Genomic DNA, 21,229 nt, shown 5'->3' with positions numbered 1-21,229 from the left:
AACTACATTATCCCAGCCATTGGTGATGTGTAGCAGGTCCACATGGGTGAACGTGCACCCCCTGAGATTGGCTGCTGACACTGCTGGCGGCATCTGCAGGCGGTCACCACTCAGTACTCGCCACCCCCACACCTGGCCACTGACACTGCTGTGTCTGCCTGCGAGCGATTCCCGCTCACTGCTGCCATGCCCCTGCTGCTGCCTGTGGGAAGTGGGCATGCTCCTCACCAACTTCAGGAAGCATTCATAATCCCAGCCAAGACTTTGATGAGCTGGGCCTTAAATCCTCCAAAGATGGAGGTTGCACCACCACTTCTCTAGGTGACCTATCCCAGTGCTTCACCACCCTGGAGAAAGTTTTCCCTAATATCCAACTTAAATGTGCATGAGCAGAGCAGTAAAAGATCGTGATGACATGCATTTTAAAAGGAGAATTTAAATTAGAATCTCCATCCCACAAAGCAAGTGTGCATCCCTGCAGTCTGCCTGCAGCACAAAAGCCCTGGGCTCAGCTGCCATCCTCTGTGCCAGGGGGAGCCCGCTGAAGTCCTACAGGCAGGTCAGCGGCTGCGCTTGAGACCCAGAGCTGGGACCAGAAGGATCAGGGCCCGGAAATGTAGGCTCAGAAGCAGCTGCAGAAACGTGGCGGAGCGAGGGGGTTAGACAGCTCCTCGCCGCTCTGACCGGAATGATTTAGTGGCCGCTAGTCCTGCTCCGAGCAGGGGGCTGGGCTAGACCCCCGAGGTCCTCCCCCGCCCCCTCCTTTCCCCGCCGGCACTCCCGCGGTGCCCCGGAGGACTCGCTAGGGGGCGCGCGCAGGAGCCAGTGTCAGGCCCTTCGGCCCGTACCATTCCGCGTCCCCCCGGCTCCCGGCAGCCATTTTCCACTTCCTCCACCGCGCCGCATCCTACCCCTCCTTCCCTGGGCTGCGGTGGTGGGCGCGGCGGCCGCTCGGGCATGGCGGCGGCGGCGGCCGGGGGTGCTGGCGGCGGCGCGTCGGGGAGCGGCGGCGGGATGGCGCAGAAGACTTGGGAGCTGGCGAACAACATGCAGGAGGCGCAGAGCATCGACGAGATCTACAAGTACGACCGCAAGCAGCAGCAGGAGATCCTGGCGGCCAAGCCCTGGACCAAGGAGTGAGCGCGGGGCTGGGGCTGGGGCTGGGGCTGGGGCTGGGGCTGGGCTGGGCTGTCCGGCTCGGGGGACGGCGGAGGCCCCGGGCCGTGCCGGGCTGAGCTGAGCTGGGCGGACTGGTCGCGTGCCGTTGCAGCCACCACTATTTCAAGTACTGCAAAATCTCGGCGCTGGCGCTGCTGAAGATGGTGATGCACGCACGCTCGGGCGGCAACTTGGAGGTGATGGGGCTGATGCTGGGCAAGGTGGACGGTGAGACCATGATCATCATGGACAGCTTCGCCCTGCCCGTGGAGGGCACCGAGACACGTGTCAACGCACAGGCAGCTGCCTATGAGTACATGGCGGCCTACATCGAGAACGCCAAGCAGGTGCGGGCCTTGCGCGGTGTAGGGTTGCCGAGCTCCCAGGGTTAGAGAGACATTTCCAGGAGACTGCTGAGAGTCACCTGGGAGATAAATGATAGGGCATTCATTCAAATAAATGTTAAATGTTGGATGTGATTTATACAGTAGTCCAGTGGATTTTTAAAATGTAATAGTAACATGTATTTGCCTTCCTAACATAAAGCCATTAATATCATTATATCATGTGATGAAACCTCCCAGAATAGATTCAAACAGTTGGCAACCTAGCGCAAACCCCTGCCTGCTCCAGACACCTCACACTTGCCTCACGTGTCATTTCCTGTCAGGGAAGAGGAGAGGGGTCAATGCTCCTTCCCACTTGGGTTCAAACCCTGGGCCAGCTCCCCTTGCCACTGTCCCGTGCAGCACAGAACAGGGTTTCAGCAGTGGGAAAGGGCAAGGGAGTGGGTTTCTTCCCAAATTTGCCTTGCCTGCGTTGTGCTTTGTAGTCAGACCTGAATTTTGACATTTCAAAACAAGAGCAGAAACACCTCTCAGATGCCGCATGGTTTCTCTCTTCCTTCTCCCCCCCTCATTTCCTAAATCCCTCTGGAAATGCACACCTAAACCCTTTGCAAAAGGTGAAAAAAGGAGGAGTATGGGGTGATCAGTGCTGCTTCAGGGTAATTCTAATTTGTGAAGGTTTACTATGCAAAATGCTTGGGGTGGGGTGAAAGGAGTGATAATTGTGAAATGCCCCCCTTCCATCCCTAAAAATCTCATGAATTTTTATGTAGGCCCTGATCCTGCACTGGACTCTGCACAGGCAGACAGGACTGGGCCTTTAATGTCTGGTAGATTCACAAAGGAAATTGATGCACTTATGCACCTCTTGTTGCTTGATGGATGGTCCTGTACAGCAGAATGAGCAAGAGGGACATGCTGATATTTTAAGGCCCATTCTGCGTTGAGTTACCATTGCTGAATAGTACCATTGCTATTCTATGGCTAACTCTCTCTCTCTCTCTGCTCTAACTGGACAGGTGTTAACCTCTGCAGGAGTCAGCAGAGGTCAGTGGACTCCCCTCTAGTGTCAGAAACCAACCAGGCAAAGATAGCAAGATCACGGAATTATGAATCCTAATCACATTTGCACTCTGACTGTTTAGTTACAGATGTCATTGCAGATTTTGAATCAGGATGAATTATAACATGAGAAAAGTCCACACACAGTAGAAGTTGGTTTTGTTAAAAGATATAGACTTATTCTGCTTATTAGGGCTGTTTTGGTGTTTTGTCCTGATTTAAGCAGGTGATTTTGAATTTTCTCTTAATTCAGTTATATCCACAATATATGGAAAAAATACCTGAGATGTATTAGTATAATGCTATAGTATTTCACTAGATTGAAGTGATAAATGCTAATTTGAAACTGGTAGTGTTGGAGTGAGGTTGTAGTTTTGATGGTTCAGGAAATGAGAGATACCAACTGTGTTGTGTCCCTGACCCAAAGAAGCACGTCATGCATTTGGAAGCTTGTTTAAATAGATCCTAACTGTGCAGTTGGTCCAGTAAAAGAGAGATCACCCACAGAAATTCTTGCTTTGCGCTTTCATTTGAAAATCATATTTCCATCTCAAAATTAGTGCCTGCTCTCCAGTTATCATGATTTTAGGGATAACTTGCATCAGTGTTTCCCAGAACATGTTTTGCCCTGTTTCTGTTTTGTGCACATTTGCATAGAATCGTTTTTTCCATTTTGTTGATCATTTTTGTTGTCTCATGCATTAGCACAATGACTTCATCCTTGTTCAGTGCTCTAGTGAGGGCTCATATGTTGGCTTTTTCACAGGCCTTGAGAGAGGAATTATTGCCAGTAACGTGATGTTAAATTGTTTATTTTTTTAATACTAAGTAGCAAGTTGTTTGTGTTCCTTTAAGTGAACATTTTGGAAGTGACTTTGATTTTGGTTCATCATCTTTTGTGCACAGGAATGAAAATGCACAAAAAGTGTTAGTGTTCTGTTTGTAGCTGTTCAACACGTAAACATAAAAAAAACCATTCTTTTATTTTAAGCCTTTAGACTTTTACCTTCTTAAAAAGTCATTGGTTTAGCATCCATTGACTTCATTAGATACAGCATCACATCTCTTGCATGTTCTGTTTTCCATTATTGTTTTAAGGATTTTTAATTGCTTTTTATGGTGTACATTTGACAAAATTGATTGCATGGTATGAATCCAAAAGATTACATCTTAGATGATGTATGGAAGATCAAAGTAGCTGATGATTGCCAGGAATCAAGATATACCTTTCATTGTAGTCATGAGTGTACTACCGTGTTCTTAAAAAATATATTGCAAAATAAGGCTTAGGTTTTTTACTGACTGCTGCTTTAAACTTGGTGTAGAAATATAAGTAGACACGTTACAGGGAAGGAAAAATATCTGCAGTATGTGAAAAGTCCAAAAGAGGGCAGCTGAAACTTTAATTTATGTGGAGACGTTAACAATACACCTTCTTTTCCTTCATGTTTGTTAGGTTGGTCGTCTAGAAAATGCAATTGGCTGGTACCACAGTCACCCTGGCTATGGCTGCTGGCTTTCAGGGATTGATGTCAGTACTCAGATGCTTAATCAGCAATTTCAGGAACCCTTTGTAGCAGTGGTTGTAAGTATTAGATGTTAACTGAGCACTCGGTAAACTGATAAAACGATGCAATAATTAGACTTCATTTGTGTTGAGTTTCCTTATTGTCAGCTAACCTGCTAATGCTGTCCTTACTTTTGTTTTATGGAGGGATAATATTCAAGCTTCAGTTCAGTATTTTCCCTTGTCGAGTTTTTTGGCTATCTGCATGGCCAAGATGATGGCAAAAAACATAGCAGTTTCATTGGTCTTAACATTTGCTGTATGTTTTATATACAGTTTTTTTATTTTAAAATCTAGTTTTGCTCTTAGATTAGAAAGCTATGTTTGGTACTTCTGCAAGATGGTGTTTAAGTAGCCTACACTTGGTCAGTTGCAGAAGTCTCAGCAATCCAGTTCTGTGACCCACCGTTTTCTGGTTTTTTGTTCATTTGTCTGGTGTTTTTGTTTAAACAATATCATGTATACTTGTTTTTAGTGAAGAGTGCAGAAAAACAGTAGACGACTGAAATAATTTGAGGGTATTTGGAAGAAGTATCATTAAGACTTTGGTCTGAAATTGAGAAAAGTATATATGAATTATTAAGAAAAATTTCCAGATGCAAATGACTAAATCCAGCTTCACCTTTAGATGGGTACATAGTACTTTGGAGCTAACTTTAGTTAACTGCAAAGTACAATTTCAACTCTTCTGGAGACTTCAGATCCTACTCCCCTTAGAAAAGCATTTCCCCTTAGAAAAACTTCCAAAAACTGGAGGTGTGGCTTCCCTCCTTTTGACCCAATAGCCTTGTGACTAGGGCATTTATCTAGGGTCTTGGAGATTCATGCTCTAAGCTCTCCCCAGCCAGGGGATGGGATTTGGATCTACATCTCACACTTTCCACAAAGGTGTAGGATAAACGGGGCTAAGAGCATCTTGCTATCCTACTTCTTGAAGCTTGGCCTGTTGGGCAGCCAAGAGGGACGATTTGTGAAGCCACAAAGAGGGCAAGCCAGGAAGAGCCTAAATTTGGTTTCTGTTCCTATTGCTGTCTGTTCATTTTATCTAGTGATTGATTTTTTAAGTGCAGAATGCAGGAGCATTGAGTGGGGTGGGAATCTAGGGTCATGTCCGTGCAGCAGTGTGGTTCTTCACAAAGCTTGACTCCCGCTGGCTTGTTTTCTTCCTGGTTCTGATGTCAGATAGTCTGTAACTATGGCTTTCCCGTGAGTGTCATTTGGGGGCCTTGCAGGGAATTGCATGCGTTTCCAGATAGGAATCAAATCATAACCAAGCATAAGGGGCTGGAAGCAGATCCCTTCCAAGCATCCTGAGAAAGCAAACGGAGATGCATGTGGGGGAGTAGGACCTAAAATCTTTGTATGTATCCCAAGATGTCACTTGGCTGTTAAGTTTTGCTTTACTTGTCTAAAAGGGAACAGAATTTGGGCCCAAGTTCTGTTACGTTGTTGCATCATGTATCAGTGAAATGATGGAAGTGGCTTCAGCTTTCACTCTGATAGCTAAACTGGACAACGGATTAGTAAACTCATCTGCATTCCTTTCTTCCCATATCCACATCAAAAGTTAGATGATGTAATGGGGCCTTTCTGTCTCAAAAGAGGGGATAGTAAAGGGTTTGCTGCAATGCCTGCTAACCATTCCATTCGGGTATGCTGTGGATAAATGAATTTTAGAGTGGCTAGTGAGAAGTTGCTCATACTCTACTGTACTATGCTGTAATGAGAACTCAATTTGATGTCATTAACAAAAATAGTATTCTTTGTAACAAAGTAACAGGAATTTTTCAAGTTAGTATTTCCATCTAAGAACTGTAAACTTAAAATATAATTACACCAACTGTTCATAGCGAATATTACCTGTATTTTTACAGATTGATCCAACAAGAACAATATCAGCTGGAAAAGTAAATCTTGGAGCATTTAGAACATATCCCAAGGTAAACAATTGAGACTACTAAAATTACCCAATTACTGAACTGTATTTAATTATAGGTATAGACCCTTAAGTAAGGATCCCTGTTAAACATGAATAACTCATAATTGGATCTGGCTTTTGTATTCCTCAAAATGCTTTTTCAGAAAAAAGTATTTTTCAGAAATGCTTTTATCTACATTAAAATATCAGTATATGCATATTTATCCTTAGAAGAAAAATAATGTTGATAAATAATCTGATTTCAATGTAAAGATTATATTGAGTTACTATAAACAATGAAAATCTGTGCTGTCCTATTAAATACTCTTCTTTGGTGTGTTAGATTCAGAGGGGTTGACTTCTAGACTTCTTTCCAAGGAATTTAATATTTTTCAGTCCTCCCCTGGGTTGAGGGGGTGGGATTGGATCACTTCTAGAAGTAGTCTTATCACCTTGCCCAAAGGTGCCTGTTAACAATCTGTATCCAACAGGAACTGGACTGAACCCACCAACTTGCTTCCATCAGCTTATTATTGATTATTTACCCAAATCAGATATGAATCACATACCCAAGAAGATTCCAGAATCTATTAGCAGGTCCATTGGGCCATCCGTTTTCAGAAGTTGTTTTCTTTATGCTAAATTGGAACATTTGCAATTGGTCTTAAAAAAGACTTCAGTATAAAAAAGTACTTTCTTCATTTTTGTTTTATACATGTGTAACCTTTGCAGGGCTATAAACCTCCAGATGAAGGTCCTTCTGAGTACCAAACTATTCCACTTAATAAAATAGAAGACTTTGGTGTGCACTGTAAACAGTAAGTACCTCAGAAGTTAGCTATAGTAGAAGGCCTTCCACTGTGATGCTACTAGCTTTGTGGAAAAAATGTTGTCGCTTTTCATTCATGCTTTATGGAACCCAATTTTAAAGACTAGGGACCAAATGAAGACTGAGGCAGCTGAGTCAGCAGCTAGTTTCTGAACACCCCTGAATGGAAGTGCCAGTGCCTAATTAATTATGAATATTGACATTAATGCTGAAAAAAGCATTTAACAGATAAGTGTACAAATGTGAAACATTTGAGGATGTCTAAAGCTTTACTTTTGCAATTACATGAAAAAAAATTTGTCATGTTACCAAATACTTTATTTTTTCAAGTTGGTTATGTAGTTTAATGACTATGCACATACATGCACAGTCTCCATGTGTTTTTGGTTTTGGGGTTCTTTTTGTTTGTTTGTTTTTTAATGAGAGATCCTTTTGTTTCTCTTGCTCATTAAATAATTGAATTGCTTTGAATTAGTGTGTTTACTTGCAAGTACATTTTTTTCCTAATGGATTAAATAGTTCCTGAAAATTGAGCTGGGTCAGTATATTAATGTTAATAGGCTAGTGATCTGTTCTATTTTAAATAAGCACTTACACTATGCAAGATGAAATTCTGTGCAATGACAAAGTTTAAACAGGCCAAAAAAATAAAGTGTGATGCAGTGCTGATTTTGATTGGATAAAGTTGGCAGTTAAATAATTGGAGATGTAAAAGTAGAAAACTCACCAGACTAGCTTAATTTAAATTCTGTCTGAAACACAAAGTTCTCTCTTGGGTTCACTTTTCCAAAATAATAATTCTAATATTATAAAAGCCTTTGTCTGTCTGTCTGTCCATAACGCTTTATTTGCACTGTGATTGGTTGTCTCAGCAGCCAGTTGGAGTGCTTTGTGCTCTGCGCAGATAGACGCACAGCGGAGCACCACCATGACAGCCCCCTCCTCCCCGAAACCCTGTTCCTTAGAGCCAGGGGCCGGAGCGCCGCCCCCCCCCCCCCCCACTCCCCCACACACACACAACAGCCAGCAGGGAGGGGGAGGTGGGAAAGAGGGGAGCAGGAAGGGGAGGAGGGATTACCAGTGGCAGCATGCTGCTGGCCACTACCGCCCACCACCACTGGCCACCTCCCCGTGTGAGCTCCCCTCCCCGCCCCCTTCCTGGGAGGCAGAGGTGGTGCAGGTTTGAATGGCAGGGGATGGGGTGGTGCATGGGCCCACACCCAAAGCAGTGGGGGGAACTGGACCCGAAACAATGGCGGCGGGGGAAGAGGGAGAACGAGCCTGGGCCTGAAGCGGCAGGCAGGGAAGGGGGGAAGCTGGACCCCAACCTAAGGTGGAAGGGAGGCGAGTGACATAGTTCTCCGTCTCCCCCCTCCCCCCCCCCCCATCATGCTTGATGGGCAGTTTGCTAGTTTTATTTAGTAAAAGTTTATTTTATGCAACATAGAAACAGTACTTTATAGGCTTGAGCTGTTTTCCCTTGCAGGTTCTCTTTTTTTATATTCTACCTTAACGTGCTGTTCGTGGGGTCGTCATACCTTCCAGCAGCCTCCATCCTCTAGGAGCCTCCTAAGATTTTGGTTGCAAGAAATATTTTTAAAATCAGAAAAAGTGAAATAGGTTCCTTTTCTCTTTACTTCTATTGTGGCTTCTCAGTTTCTTGAGAGAACAGTCTCAAAACATCTGGTAGTTTTCCTTTGTTGTTAGGAAGACGAGCTGGGGGAAGGGAAGAAAAGGAGTTTCTTCTAAATATTTACCTAAACGTTTATGCATTCCCACTAGTGAAAGTAATACATTCTTCATTTGGGGTTGAACCCATAATATTTTATATAGATTTCACTGGTTGGATTCTTAAATAGGAGTTAGGTTACTAGACACCTTTTTGAACCTGGGTCTTTATTTAAAAAAAGAAAAGTGTTAAAACAGAATAGCTATGCCTGCCTTCCAGCTGGCCTGCCTTCCTTTTGGGAATTCTGTAATATGAGCAGAAAAGATTATATGATGTATAACAAAAAATAAATGTTTTCTTTCTTACTATCTAGTATTCCAACCTTTCACATTTCTTTATGTTAGCAGTCCTTTACTATGCTTATATGGGAATAATTATATGCAGGCATCTGGGCATTGTACAATAAGTCTTCAAACCACAGCAGTTACCTCAGTGATTGTATAGCCCAGGGGTAGGAAACATTTTTTGGCTGGAGCGCCGAAAAACACCACAATGCCTACCTCAGAAGGTGCCGGAGTGCCGGCATGGCAGAAAAACAAAATGAGGGCAAGGGGTACATGGCAGGATGCCCTGCTTGTGCCCCCAGCCCTGCTGCCCTTACCCCACAGCCCTACTCCCCTTGCCCCCCACCCAAAGCCCCTGCCCGCCAGCCCAGGCTCTGTGGCTGCCAGCAGCTGTCTCGGCCCTGGGTAGCTGCTGGAGCCTGGGCTGCTCCCAGCTGGGCTTGCAGCATCCCAGCTGCCTGATGGGAGCAGTCCGGGATCCCGGCTGGTAGCACCTCCCCAGAGCTGGGGCTGGCTGCAGCTGGGAGGCTCGGAACACCTGCGCTGGGCTCCAGCATCAGTTCTGCACCAGCAAATGTAGGCACGCCTCAGAGCAGGTGGTGGGGGAGGTGCTTGAGGCAGCGCAGCCCCATCCCGCTCCTGGCACAGAGGTGATGAGCCCGGCGCAGCTGTTTGTAGCCAGCCCAGGCTCTAGGCAGCTGCAGCAAGCAGCGGACAGGCTGCAAACAGCTGCACTGGGCTGCACAGCTCTGGCATCAGCTCTGTGCTGGCGGTGACTGCACGGGCACCTCAGGGTGGGCTGCACTGCCCTGCTGTGAGGGGCAAGGGGCAGTAGGGATGCTGCAAGCCCTGCTGGGAGCAGTCTGGGCTCCGTCACTGGCAGCAGCTACCTGGAGCCGGGGCTGGCCGCGGCGTGCCAAGCAAAATGGCCTCATATACCATGCATGGCACGCGTGCCAGGGGTTGCCGACCCCTGTTATAGCCTGTTCTGTTGCAACAGACAATTGAAATGAATACGAATAGTTATCACTACAGTAGAATAGCACAGATGGACACTGGAAGGATATCCAACCTGTGAAAAACATCTTTGGGAGCATTTGTAGATGTCAGTATATGAATTAAAATTGCAATTTATAATATCTTGTCTGTATTTTGTCAGAGTTTGCATTTTTGAGGTGCATTTTGATTTTAGTTTTCTAAATCCCTGTGAACATAAAGATTTGGTTGTGAAATGTGCCATAGGAACTAATTTTGAAAATTTTGCTTTGTGCTTTTTTAACAGATATTATGCTTTAGAAGTCTCCTACTTCAAGTCATCTTTGGATCGTAAATTGCTTGAGCTGTTGTGGAACAAATATTGGGTTAACACCCTCAGTTCTTCTAGTTTGCTTACTGTAAGTACCATAAAGTATTACTCAGCATGCAGGTATCCTAACTTCTTGGTGCCAGGGGAAGGACTTGAGAAGCAAATTGCTTAACAAGCACTTAAGTAATTGAGACTCTAAACTTAGGTTCTGTATATCAGATTTTAATAAATGAATAAGAAAAAAGAAAATTTTCATGAACATAATACATTACTGCTTAATTTTTATTTAATTGAAACAATCCTTATTTCTGCTGCTTGATAATAAGTAAGTTTTAATTAAATCTATTAAAAAAAAAAAAAACTCAACTTCAGTATCTCCTTATCACATAGTATCCCTAAATATGATTAGTAAGCCTTAAAGTTATAAAGGAGACATTTATTTTTGGGGACAGGTAATTTCAGTAGCTTGTTAAATGGCATGCTGATAATTCACATGTTTTGGTTATTTATATACTGTCCTGTAGGACAAAGTCATTACATTTCACCTAGTACTTAGATATCACTTTTAATGTATTTAGGTTTATTGCATACTGGCTGAAACCATAAAGAGGGAAATGAAGGATTGGTTAATCAGATAATGTAAAGGTTAAGCAGTACATGCTCACAAGAGAAGATTTACTGTGGTTCAGATTACTTTAAAAATTGTAATCTGTTGAATGATTATATTTTTTGTTTCACATTAAACATTTTTCACTTTCTGAGATATATTTACCCATTTTCTGTCATAAACTATCTTACTGCGTTGTATTGTCCAGTGTCATATACCCAAGAGAAAGCGAACTGATTTTTATTTCGTGTGTAGGATTTTCTTATTTGTAATTCCCCTATACATGATAAAGTGCAGGAGCAAAATGGGATATAAGATACGACTGAACAGTAGTTGCCATAATTTTCCATCTATTCACCAGTGAGTCTTTAAGAGCTAAGGAAAGAAAATATTGAGTGACTTGTGCAGTGTCTCAGGAATTATACTACCCATTTCCTTTTTGTATTTTTTATTTTTTCCAGTTCTGTTTGTTAGTATCATTCATTTATTCATATCTTGGTAGAAAAGAAGACTAAACGAGCAGGAATCTACTGTACTAGTTTTATTATAATAAAACTGCAAATAGAGTTTTGCAATAAAGGGCATCCTTTAATTAATTGATATTGCTTGTAGTTGTGTGCCTTGCCATGAATTCTGAGTTATTCTGTATTCACAACTGTGTGGGTAGAAAGAAGGGAGTGTTCAAGACTTCAGGCAGCATAATGTCTGGTATCCAGGAATTGAACTGCTAAAGCCAGCAAGCAGAATATGAATAAGATTATGATACAGGTTACTCCAGGGGTGGGCAAAATACACCCTGCAGGCTGCATCTGGCCCGCAAGGCCATTCTATCTGGCCTGCAGGGCCCCTAAAAAAATTTGGAAAATTAATATTTCTGATTCTCAAAAATGACAGAAACCAAGGACAGTAGAATCCAGGGGAAGCCCAGCGGGCTTCAACAACAGTGGGGCCCACCTGGCCCTGCCCCCCAGGCAAAAGCCCCAGCTGGGGTTTCTGGGCTGGAAGCACATGGCTGCTCTGGTGGGAAGCTCAGGTAAGTGGCGGGAGGGGGGGACCCCAGGCAAGGAAGGAGTGGGGGGGACCTTCATGCCCGGTGCCCCACACTGCAGCCTGCATGGGGCTGTCCAGAGCAGGCACAGGCAGCCCCAGGCCGGTTGTGAGCAGCTGCAGCATGGTGCACTGGGCACGGGGCTGGTGAGGGGCTGCTTTCTACCCCTCACCCCCCGCACTCAGCACTACCTTGTAACCTGGCTCCACTGCCAGGCTGGCAGTGGGGGTGGGTTACAAGCTGGTACTGTGTGCAGGGAAAAGTGGCCTCTCGCCTGCCCTATGACCAGTGCCCTGTGCTGCAGCCGTTTGCGGCCTGCCTGGGGCTGCCTGTGCCTACTCCAGACAGCCCCATGCAGGCTACAAGCACCTGCAGCAGGGAGCGCCAACCATGAGGCAGGTGGGGGGCTACTTTTCCCCGCACTCAGCACCAGCTCCTTCCCTGCTGGCGAGCGGGGGGTCAGGGCTGTGTGCTGCCCCCCACCTGTACTGCAGGGGTGGGGGCACTGGATGTGAGTAGGCGGGGAGCCATTGGGAGCACAGGGCCCACAGCAGTGTCCCGGGGCTAGTGCCAGTGGGGCCCAAAGCAGGGTGTCAGGATCACGTGGTCCCAGCTGGCAGGGGCTCTGTGGAGCCAGGCCAGCTTCCCCCTCCCTACTGGTGCAGCCCAGCCTGGCTCTGCAAGACCCCTGTCAGCCTGTGCCCTGCTTTGGGCCCCACTGGTGCTGGCCCTGGGACATTGGTCCCAAGACACTGGGGCGCTGGTCCCAAGGTGGTGACCAGGGGGTGGGGCACCTATCAAGGGGGGGCAGGGCTACCCATGCAGCCCTCAACAGCCTGCCAAAACTGGGTAAGCGGCCCTTCGCTCAAAATAATTGCCCACCCCTGAGTTACTCGTACAGTAGAGTAGAGCAAAAATCTCATCCCTTAGTCACTGTTCAAAACAAACACATTTTTATATTAGTGAGTGAGTTTTTGTAGGGATTGGAGAATAGGAAGGAGAAATGGGTATGAGGTGGGCTATTTTTGATGGAAGAATTAAAAAAATTAAAAGGTTGCCACAATTTAAGAATCGTGGCTGCAAAGTGCAGATTAGCTCCATTGGTAAAAGTATGGTGCTAATAATGCCATGGTTGCAGGTTTGATCCAACTTTTTCTGCCTCATGCTGGTGGTTGGACTAGATGGCTTCTTGAGGTCCCTTCTAGCCCTGTTTCTCAATGATTTATGTCAATGTAAAACATTCCTGGGTGTGATGATAGTGAGTCTACTGTCAAAAGGGCAAGTACATTAAAAAAAGATATTTTTCATAATGCAATTTTCCTTGAAGTATAAGATCTTAACAGAGTGAGGTAAACCACATAATTCCATATCTGTTTAATTTAGTTGTATATTTTCCAGGGGTGAGGAAAATATTCCATTGGGTCACTATAAATATATGTTTTTTTCAGGTACCACAGAAATTTTTGCAATGGTTACATTGACTTACCAAAATATGCACCATAATATGAGAGGAATATTGACTGACACACAAAAGAATAATACTAATAGATTACTATTTACAAATTATTAGTTTACAAATAGCATGCAAAATTCATAATGAATACTAGAGATAAGGAAGAGAAGGTATTTGAAATGATTGAAAGCAATGATCCAAGTTTAAACCCAATTTTTGAAAGATGGGCAGTCTAAATAGATTATTTTATAGTGAACACATACTGTAAGTGAAGTGACTTATTGTGATAGAACTAACAGCTTGTGAAATAAGGTAAATCATAAGGGGTGTTTTTTTTATACCAACAAAAGCAGGAGAGTGCTTAGCCAGAAGCCAGGATTCCATGCTGATACTACTCAAACGCTGACTGTCATACAGGTTATACATTATGGTTCTGTAATACAATAAACAGTGGCTTAGGTTAAAAGCATAATTTTAGTAGTACCTCTCAGACTGGCAGAAGTATGGCTATACTTTTACTTAGTGCAGTTCTAGCACTAGTGTGCTACCTGTGTAGGCAAGGATTTGTCTGTGCTTATGCAAGTGATTTCTCAAAACTAGAAATCTTAGTCATTTTAGAACATTAATTTTTCTGTCAGTTGTATGCATCATAATTAGATATGGTAATAAGTCATAATTAAATTCTGATGGGGTTTTTTCACTTCTAGTCTTAGATATCTTTTGGTATATCACTTTTTCATGGACACCAAATTACACAATTAAAATAAGATTATAATAGAAATATTGCCTCGTCCTTCACCAATGCTGCCATGTCTTACTCTGTTTAATTTCAGAGAAGGTGCTTAGCACTGTTCATTTGCAGCTGTTTCTTCTAAGATTATGTAAAAAACTAAAGATTTCTCCCTGTAAATGCCAATTTTGTACAACGTCTCCTGGCCAAAAATGACTGGGACCACTGCTGCCTTATTTGCAGGGGCAGCTCAGGAGCAGCAAAGAATTCCCACAGTCCCAATGTAATTGTTCATCATACCCTTAGCTGTACTAGTCTTAAACAAGTAGTTTGTGTTGTCTTTCTTGATGAGCTAGAGAGGCCTTGGTAGGATGATATCGGCATTACCTACACTTAAGGGTAGGTTTGTTTCCTTGTATATATGGTGCCTAAATACCAACGTGGCTTAAGCTATGGCTACTGTATTTAATGGCATGTTTCTCCTACAGAATGCTGACTATACCACTGGCCAAGTCTTTGATTTGTCTGAAAAGTTAGAACAGTCGGAAGCCCAGCTTGGGCGAGGAAGTTTCATGTTGGGATTAGAGACACATGACAGAAAATCAGAAGACAAACTTGCTAAAGCAACAAGGGATAGGTAAGATCATACATACGTGTTCTTTTGTAGGGCGTGCTGTCACCTTCGTTAAAAACCTGTTTTAGTAGAGCGTGCTGTCATCTTCGTTAAAAACCTGTTTTAATATCTAATTATAACTTGGAGGGGATTATTCTCCCAACCCTAAACATCTTTGTGGTGCAGGTTGGCCACAGAGTATACTTTACTCCATAAAAGCGGGGGGAGGGAGTTTGGTGTTTTTTGTTTTGTTTTTATGTAGGCTTACAAGGGCACCTATAACTTGTATATTGTTGATTGATATTTTTTTTTTTTTTGTAAACTAACGCCATGAAAAAATCCTCTTGAGTTTGAGGTTTGTTTTTTTTTAAAATAAATTTAAAAAAATCTATTCAACAAACAGAAAACTGCCTGCTAAATGAAGAAAGCCAGCACTGCTAGAAAATAACATGGCTTATATTTTTACTGCTGTTAGAATCCAGTTAAAGATAATGGAAATACAAGTAATGAATATTTAGTGTGGATGCTCTTAAAATTATTTTCTCTTCAATCAGCATTTTCTTCTGTTTGTCATGCTTTTAGGGTTTCAAACAAACGGAGAGTTTTCCTTTTTTAGCTGTACATAGAGCAACATTTCATTTTTCAAATAAATAAACATTTGTTGCTTTTTGATTAGCTTTTAATGTCACTGTTCAAATACCATATTTATTCAAATACAAAACAAGATTTTTTTCCTCCAGTTGGCATGGGGGAAAAAAGCCCCTTGTCTTATAACCATGCACAAAGAAATCTCTCTAAATACATTGTCTATCATTAAAGTGCTGCCAGAAGCAGCACATGCTCAGCACTTAATCAACAGCATAGCTGGCTTCCAGTGGTACCAACACTGATTCTTACTATAAAACACATAGCCCACATTGGGCAAACATGCTGAAGAGGAAGTTACCACAAAGATAAGTTAGTGCAGCCCATCTCAATAAGACATATGGTAGCACGTATTGAGTGCAGTCCCCCTCACCACTGACTCTTTTTCAAGTCACAGTGAGCCAGTACACTGAATACATTTTGATTTCCTCTTCACTCCCACAGCTGAGCTGTGCATTGTTTACCGTCTTCCAATGATTCCTGTTTCTTCACCAGCCTTAAATGCATGGCACACATGACCAAACAGTTTATCTCCTTCTGTCAGCGTTTCTCTTAGCCTCGCGTACATGATTATTATGGTTACAACCTCCATGAGGTAAGCCCAGACCAAGTTGTCTTGTGCCTCATCTGCGTATAAATTTTTGGAGCATCCCAGGACTTGTGATGAATACCTGGTCTCACTTTCTCACACACACACACACACACACACACACACACACACTGAGTTGTGTGGTCACTATGGCTTGACATGCTGTTTACTTTGGGGCCCAACCTGGTAAACTATATAGTAAATCGCAAGCCTTTAGCTTTCAACTATTACCATGCATAGTTTATACTACGTGATAGTAGATGCCAAAGTGCTGCTTAAAAGTGTATTTATGGAGTATCTGTGCTAAAACTTGCTGCAGCTTCTAAAAAAAGGTAAGGTGCATCAATTCTGGATGAACTAAGTGTATGGGTACTCTATGCAAATTGCTACAGCCATGTTCAATTTCAAGGTTATTGTTTTCAGATTTGCTCCTTATTTCCATGTGCCTAGGAAGAGCAGGGTGTGACTGTAAGGGGAGGTGTAAGGGACTGCCAGGGGAAAAACGGGGGCGGGGGGGAAGCAGAGAACAAAGGACTACCTGATCCTGCTCCCCCCCCCCCGGACTTATTTTCTGTGCTGTAGCAGTGGGAGGGGAACAAATTGAAGGCAGACTTCCAATAATTAGATTCTGTACCTGGAAAATTATAAGAATTTTGTAAACTTTGTAAACTTTTCAGATATAGAATCTAATTTTGGGGGGTTGTCTTTATCAAATATGATTGTTTTGGGGTAGGGTTTTTTGTGTTTGGGGGGGGGGTTTATAACTTGATTTAATCCTTAGTATGGTTTTATAAAAAGTACATCTGTGATGCTGTATTCACTGATGAAAAGTGTTATGACTATTGAAGAGTTGAAGTTACCCAGTTATATGTTCTGCCCTTCCAGAACACTGAATTCAACAAAACTTAAAATTCTGAAAACCAGAAAAAGTTACGGTACATTATTATCTCTGCCCCCACTGCCTCTCTCCAGGTAGTAATAGCTACTGAGAATTACCTGCATGCTCTCCACCTGCATCCACTGTGTTAGACATAGCTGTATTAGATGATAGGGTCATTAGTGGAGCAGCCATTAGAACTGTGATTCTCATCTGAAACCTAAGGGGAGGTAGGGCCTGAACCTCTTTCCTGCCCTCTGTCCTGTATGAAGAGGAGATGCATGTGTGCCTACAATATGCCTCACCTCGGTGAGTTCTGGAGGTTGGCACCAGTGGTGTTGCACTGAGACGTGTACTGTTGGGGTTGTACAAATGATGTAGGATATGAGGGTCTGTATATGATGGACAAATGCAAGGTCAGTGGTTAGACTGTCATATGAGTAAGGGAAAAAAAGTGAATGCAGAGCATGTCAAGGATGCTGATGAGGCAGACCAGCCTGGGCCATGTACTAGTACCTCAGTACAGTACTGGGCCAAGTCAAGTACCTCAGCAGCCATTCCTGCAGTAAGCCCCAGCTAATGAGCTCTGCCCCAGTTTGGGAGCAGTAAGCATCCTGATTGCCTGCTGGGAGGGCTGCCCTGTCCATTTAACACCAGCTGCGCCTTGGGTTTGCAGGCCAGTCAGAAGTTTTGCTATGACAAGCCTGCTGGTTCCTGACCCTGGTTTTTGGCTTATTGCTGGACTTCAGCTTTGAATTTCCTTGTACATCTGTTTCCTGGCTCCTGATCCTAGTTTGGCTTTGTTTTTGGACTTCACCCTGTGGATTACCCCTCAGATTGGTACTTTGATATCTGATCCCCAGATCCTGACTCTGGGCAGTTCTGGACTCTGCTTCTGGATTTCCCTCTGTTTTTGGTTTTTGACTTCTGCCCTCTGACCCAGGCCCCTGCTTTCCCTCAGTGGTCTAACCATAAGATCAGACTGCCTCTGTGCCAGTCCCTTACAGAATAGATGTGATGGGCAAGTGTAGGTAGCCCATGCTCAGTACATCTTACTTAAACATAAGATTCACCTTAGCAAAAAAAAAAATTTTTAACTCCTATTGCTGTCATGCAGCCTATTCCCTGCATGCTGGGAAAAGGCAGAGTACAAATATGTCTGTAAATGAGTAGGCTTGGCGGAGTTCTGCTTAGCTGGCCTGGTCTGGTCAGGACCCCTTGCTGCCACTGAGCTGGAGCCTCAACTACTCTTTCCTCTCCCTCCCAACTCTGGGCTTTGGGTATGGGCTTGTTTGGGTAGGGGCCTGTTCTCTCCCTCCAGCCTGCATCTATGGTAATTGATGAGTCATTGTGCCAAAAGGAGCAGCTAATTTCTTAATTGGGGAGTCATTAGGCCACCCATTGTTTTTCTCCCCTCCATCCTCTGTCTCTCCATCTCTTTCTCTACTGTCCAGTAACAGGGGCAAGGGTTTCCTGTTACAGTCCCCTTTCTATAAATTTTGATTATTATCAATGGAAATATTTTTCTGTCAGTCTGTGAGTAAGAGGTAAAATTGACTTTTATCAATTTAAAAAATTAAATTCTGCCAAGCCTAATTGCAGTTCAGTGTTTTCCACAAGCTTTGCCAGTCTGTATCTGATGCCCGAATCCAGAACATTAATGAAGGTGTTGAAGAGTACTAGCCCAAGTACTGAGCCCTTAGGAACTCCACTGGTCGCCTTGCGTGCGCCATGTTGATTTGCTCCCATAAACTGATACTCTTTGGGTGCAACCCTGGAGCCATCCAGCAGGACAGTTAAGGTTGCAGGACAGTTAAGGTTACACTGGAGATTTAAGTTTTGTTGAATCTGATGTTGTGAAATGATGTAAGATACTAATGGGCAACCTTACATCTGCATTAATTGTTTTTATAATTTGTTATTATAGGAGTTAGTATTTATAGAGATGGCTGTAGTTACTGAGTAAGTTTGCATTTGAAGTGCTACTATGGCTAGCTAAGGTAAAGAATGCTATGCAGGTTCCAAGTGCCCCTCTCCTTTTCTTGTATGCTTTGTTTCAGTTGCAATAATGATTGTGCTTTGAAATGTTTGGAGGTTGGAATAGCTGGTAGGTCAAGGAGAAAAATCTGAAGATAAAAATCTGTCCCCCAAAATCTTAATGATCTTATTTTGTGTTGTTTCCAGCGAATCTAGTAAATAGATTGGCATGTCTCATCTCCGCCACCTCCCTAGACTATCATCCTATGGGTAGCCCCCACCATTATTTCCAGCCAAACCCAGTGTTTCCATTTCATTAAGCTGTCAGCATTTAATTCATAAATATAAGGCTGTAAGGGAGGGGTAGTCATAATACGGCCCACAGGCCAGATCCACCCCACCAGGCCATTCTGTCGAGCCCACAAGGCCCCTAGACATTTTTTAGTTAATATTTATTTGCCTCTGGCTCCTGTCAAAAGTGACAGGAGCCACGGGCAGTAGGACCCAGTGGAAGCCACAGCAAGCTCCTGTAAGAGCAGGGCCTGCCCTTCCTGCAAACCCCACAGCCACACCCTCCTCCAAACACAATCACACACGCACACACACACCTCCCCACAAACCCCACATCCACCCACCTACCCATACCCCCAACACCACTGCACACCCCACATACTATACAAGAGTAAGACTACATTTTGAGCTATTATGCAATCATTTCTACACACAAAGCACAAACACACAGGTATCAGGACAAAAATATATTTTTAATTGAAATAAAATATATTATGGGCATTAGATTTTTAGTACATTTTTTTTTTCCCCCATTCTAAGATAGCAAACCCTCTTCTCCGAAGGAGTACTTCCAGGGACAAGGGGAGGGACTTCTCGTGGCAAGGGTCAGAGGGTGGACTTCTTGTGGCAAGGGTGGGACTTCCAGTCCCAAGATGGTGAGTAGGGGGCGGGGCACCTGTCAAGGGGCAGGGTTACCTCAGCAGCTTGCCAAAACTTGCTAAGCGGCCCTTCGCCCAAAATAATTGCCGACCCCTGCTCTAAGGGGCCTTTGTGGTCATGTGGTCTGACCTATATAAAATGAATCACTGGACTTCCTTGAATTAATTTCTGCTTAAACTGGAGCATCTCTTGTGGACAGCCCTAAGTTCAGTATTGTTCCCCTTTGCTGTACTTCGGATATAGTACAGAGAGCAGATTATTGGAAGGTCATAAACTTCTTTGCTTACATAGGCAGAAGTAGGTCTCTTCTACCCTTTTCTGGCTCATCAAGATCTCGTATCACTCCAAGCTGGATGCTTCTATTTGGATTCTTATTCAGGGCTGGAAGGGCACTTTATATGTTCTGATTTTTCACATATTTAAATATGTGTTGCTTTACCATTATGTACACTTAAACTACCTGGGTTGGAAGTAATACTGTTGCCTAGTCTTTTGTGCAGACAGACTGTAACCTGGTTAACATATAAGCATTTAGTACATACTTTTCAGAGAGGTAGACTGTTGCCTTAATGTTTTCAGTATGTCTTTCCTATAAAGCAAACATGGGTGCCATGCACTAATTGGAATAGAAACTAAAGTACTAATTATCAAAGAACTGAAAGGTTTGGGCATGAACCTCAAGTGCGTGCAAAACAAACTAACAACAAAATACTGCTTTTCCAGAGGGATTATCTCTGTTTCGGGAATCTCTTGCTCAGATACCACCAGCAGATGGAGTTCTGTTTCCTCTGTTTTTAGGCTAGAAATGTGCTAACCCTGTAGGACAAAAAAGAAGTCTATGAAATTTGGTTCTCGATATATCAAAATCTTGTTAGCTTGCCTTTTAAAATAACAAATAGATACTGGCAACTGTGACTAAATTGCTTTGCATCACTTTTCACATCTGGACAGTTGTGGAGATTCATAGGGTTATGGGCACCGCGAACTCCTAAGACAGCTGAATAACTCAGAATACAATGACAGGTACTTCAGTGTTTAGCCAACAATAAATTTATGCTTGTTTTTCAGCTGCAAGACCACCATAGAAGCTATACATGGATTGATGTCTCAGGTTATTAAGGATAAACTTTTTAATCAAATTAATATTGCTTGAAGTGCATCACCAATTGATATGGATCTCCAGCATAGAACTAGTTATGGTTCTGTCTTTCATTTGGACTTGTTCAGTTTTGGAATTAGTCAGAGTGGAAAAATATTCAGTTAATTTGTAGTACTTTAAATATTTCCCATCTTCTTGCCCACTTTTAAAGAACAAGATGTCCTGAAATATATTGTAACTGTTCTCTACCATCAGACACAACCACTTTGGATAATTGCTCCAAAAGAAGAAAAAATGTAACTTGCTTGCTTGGTGTTATCCTTTAGTATTTATCTCTCTTATCAGTCTGCAATAAAAAGGTGTTTTAAAAATGAACATTTTTTTTTGGAATGATTTATCGCGTGATTTTTATTCATTTTTCTCCATTTTTGCCAGAGATG

At 43.2% G+C, this 21,229-nt stretch overlaps 1 protein-coding gene across 1 annotated transcript; it reads left to right on the top strand.

Annotated features, from left to right (window-relative positions):
- The first annotated feature begins 873 nt into the window (after positions 1 to 873).
- COPS5 (COP9 signalosome subunit 5) lies at positions 874 to 21,164 on the top strand. The gene is made up of 8 exons (XM_090040102.1): positions 874 to 1,136; positions 1,271 to 1,505; positions 4,024 to 4,152; positions 6,009 to 6,074; positions 6,785 to 6,870; positions 10,177 to 10,288; positions 14,527 to 14,675; positions 20,759 to 21,164. The coding sequence occupies exons 1-8, from the start codon at positions 958 to 960 to the stop codon at positions 20,841 to 20,843; spliced, it is 1,041 nt and encodes a 346-aa protein (XP_089896228.1). The 5' UTR covers positions 874 to 957; the 3' UTR covers positions 20,844 to 21,164.
- Positions 21,165 to 21,229: the final 65 nt, after the last annotated feature.

This window comes from Crocodylus siamensis, chromosome 3 (assembly GCF_052110815.1).
Source record: "Crocodylus siamensis isolate JL-2025a chromosome 3, ASM5211081v1, whole genome shotgun sequence".
Taxonomy (NCBI): Eukaryota; Metazoa; Chordata; order Crocodylia; family Crocodylidae; genus Crocodylus; species Crocodylus siamensis.
Note: the sequence above shows the minus strand (reverse complement) of the source record. Positions and strands in the feature narration are given on the sequence as shown.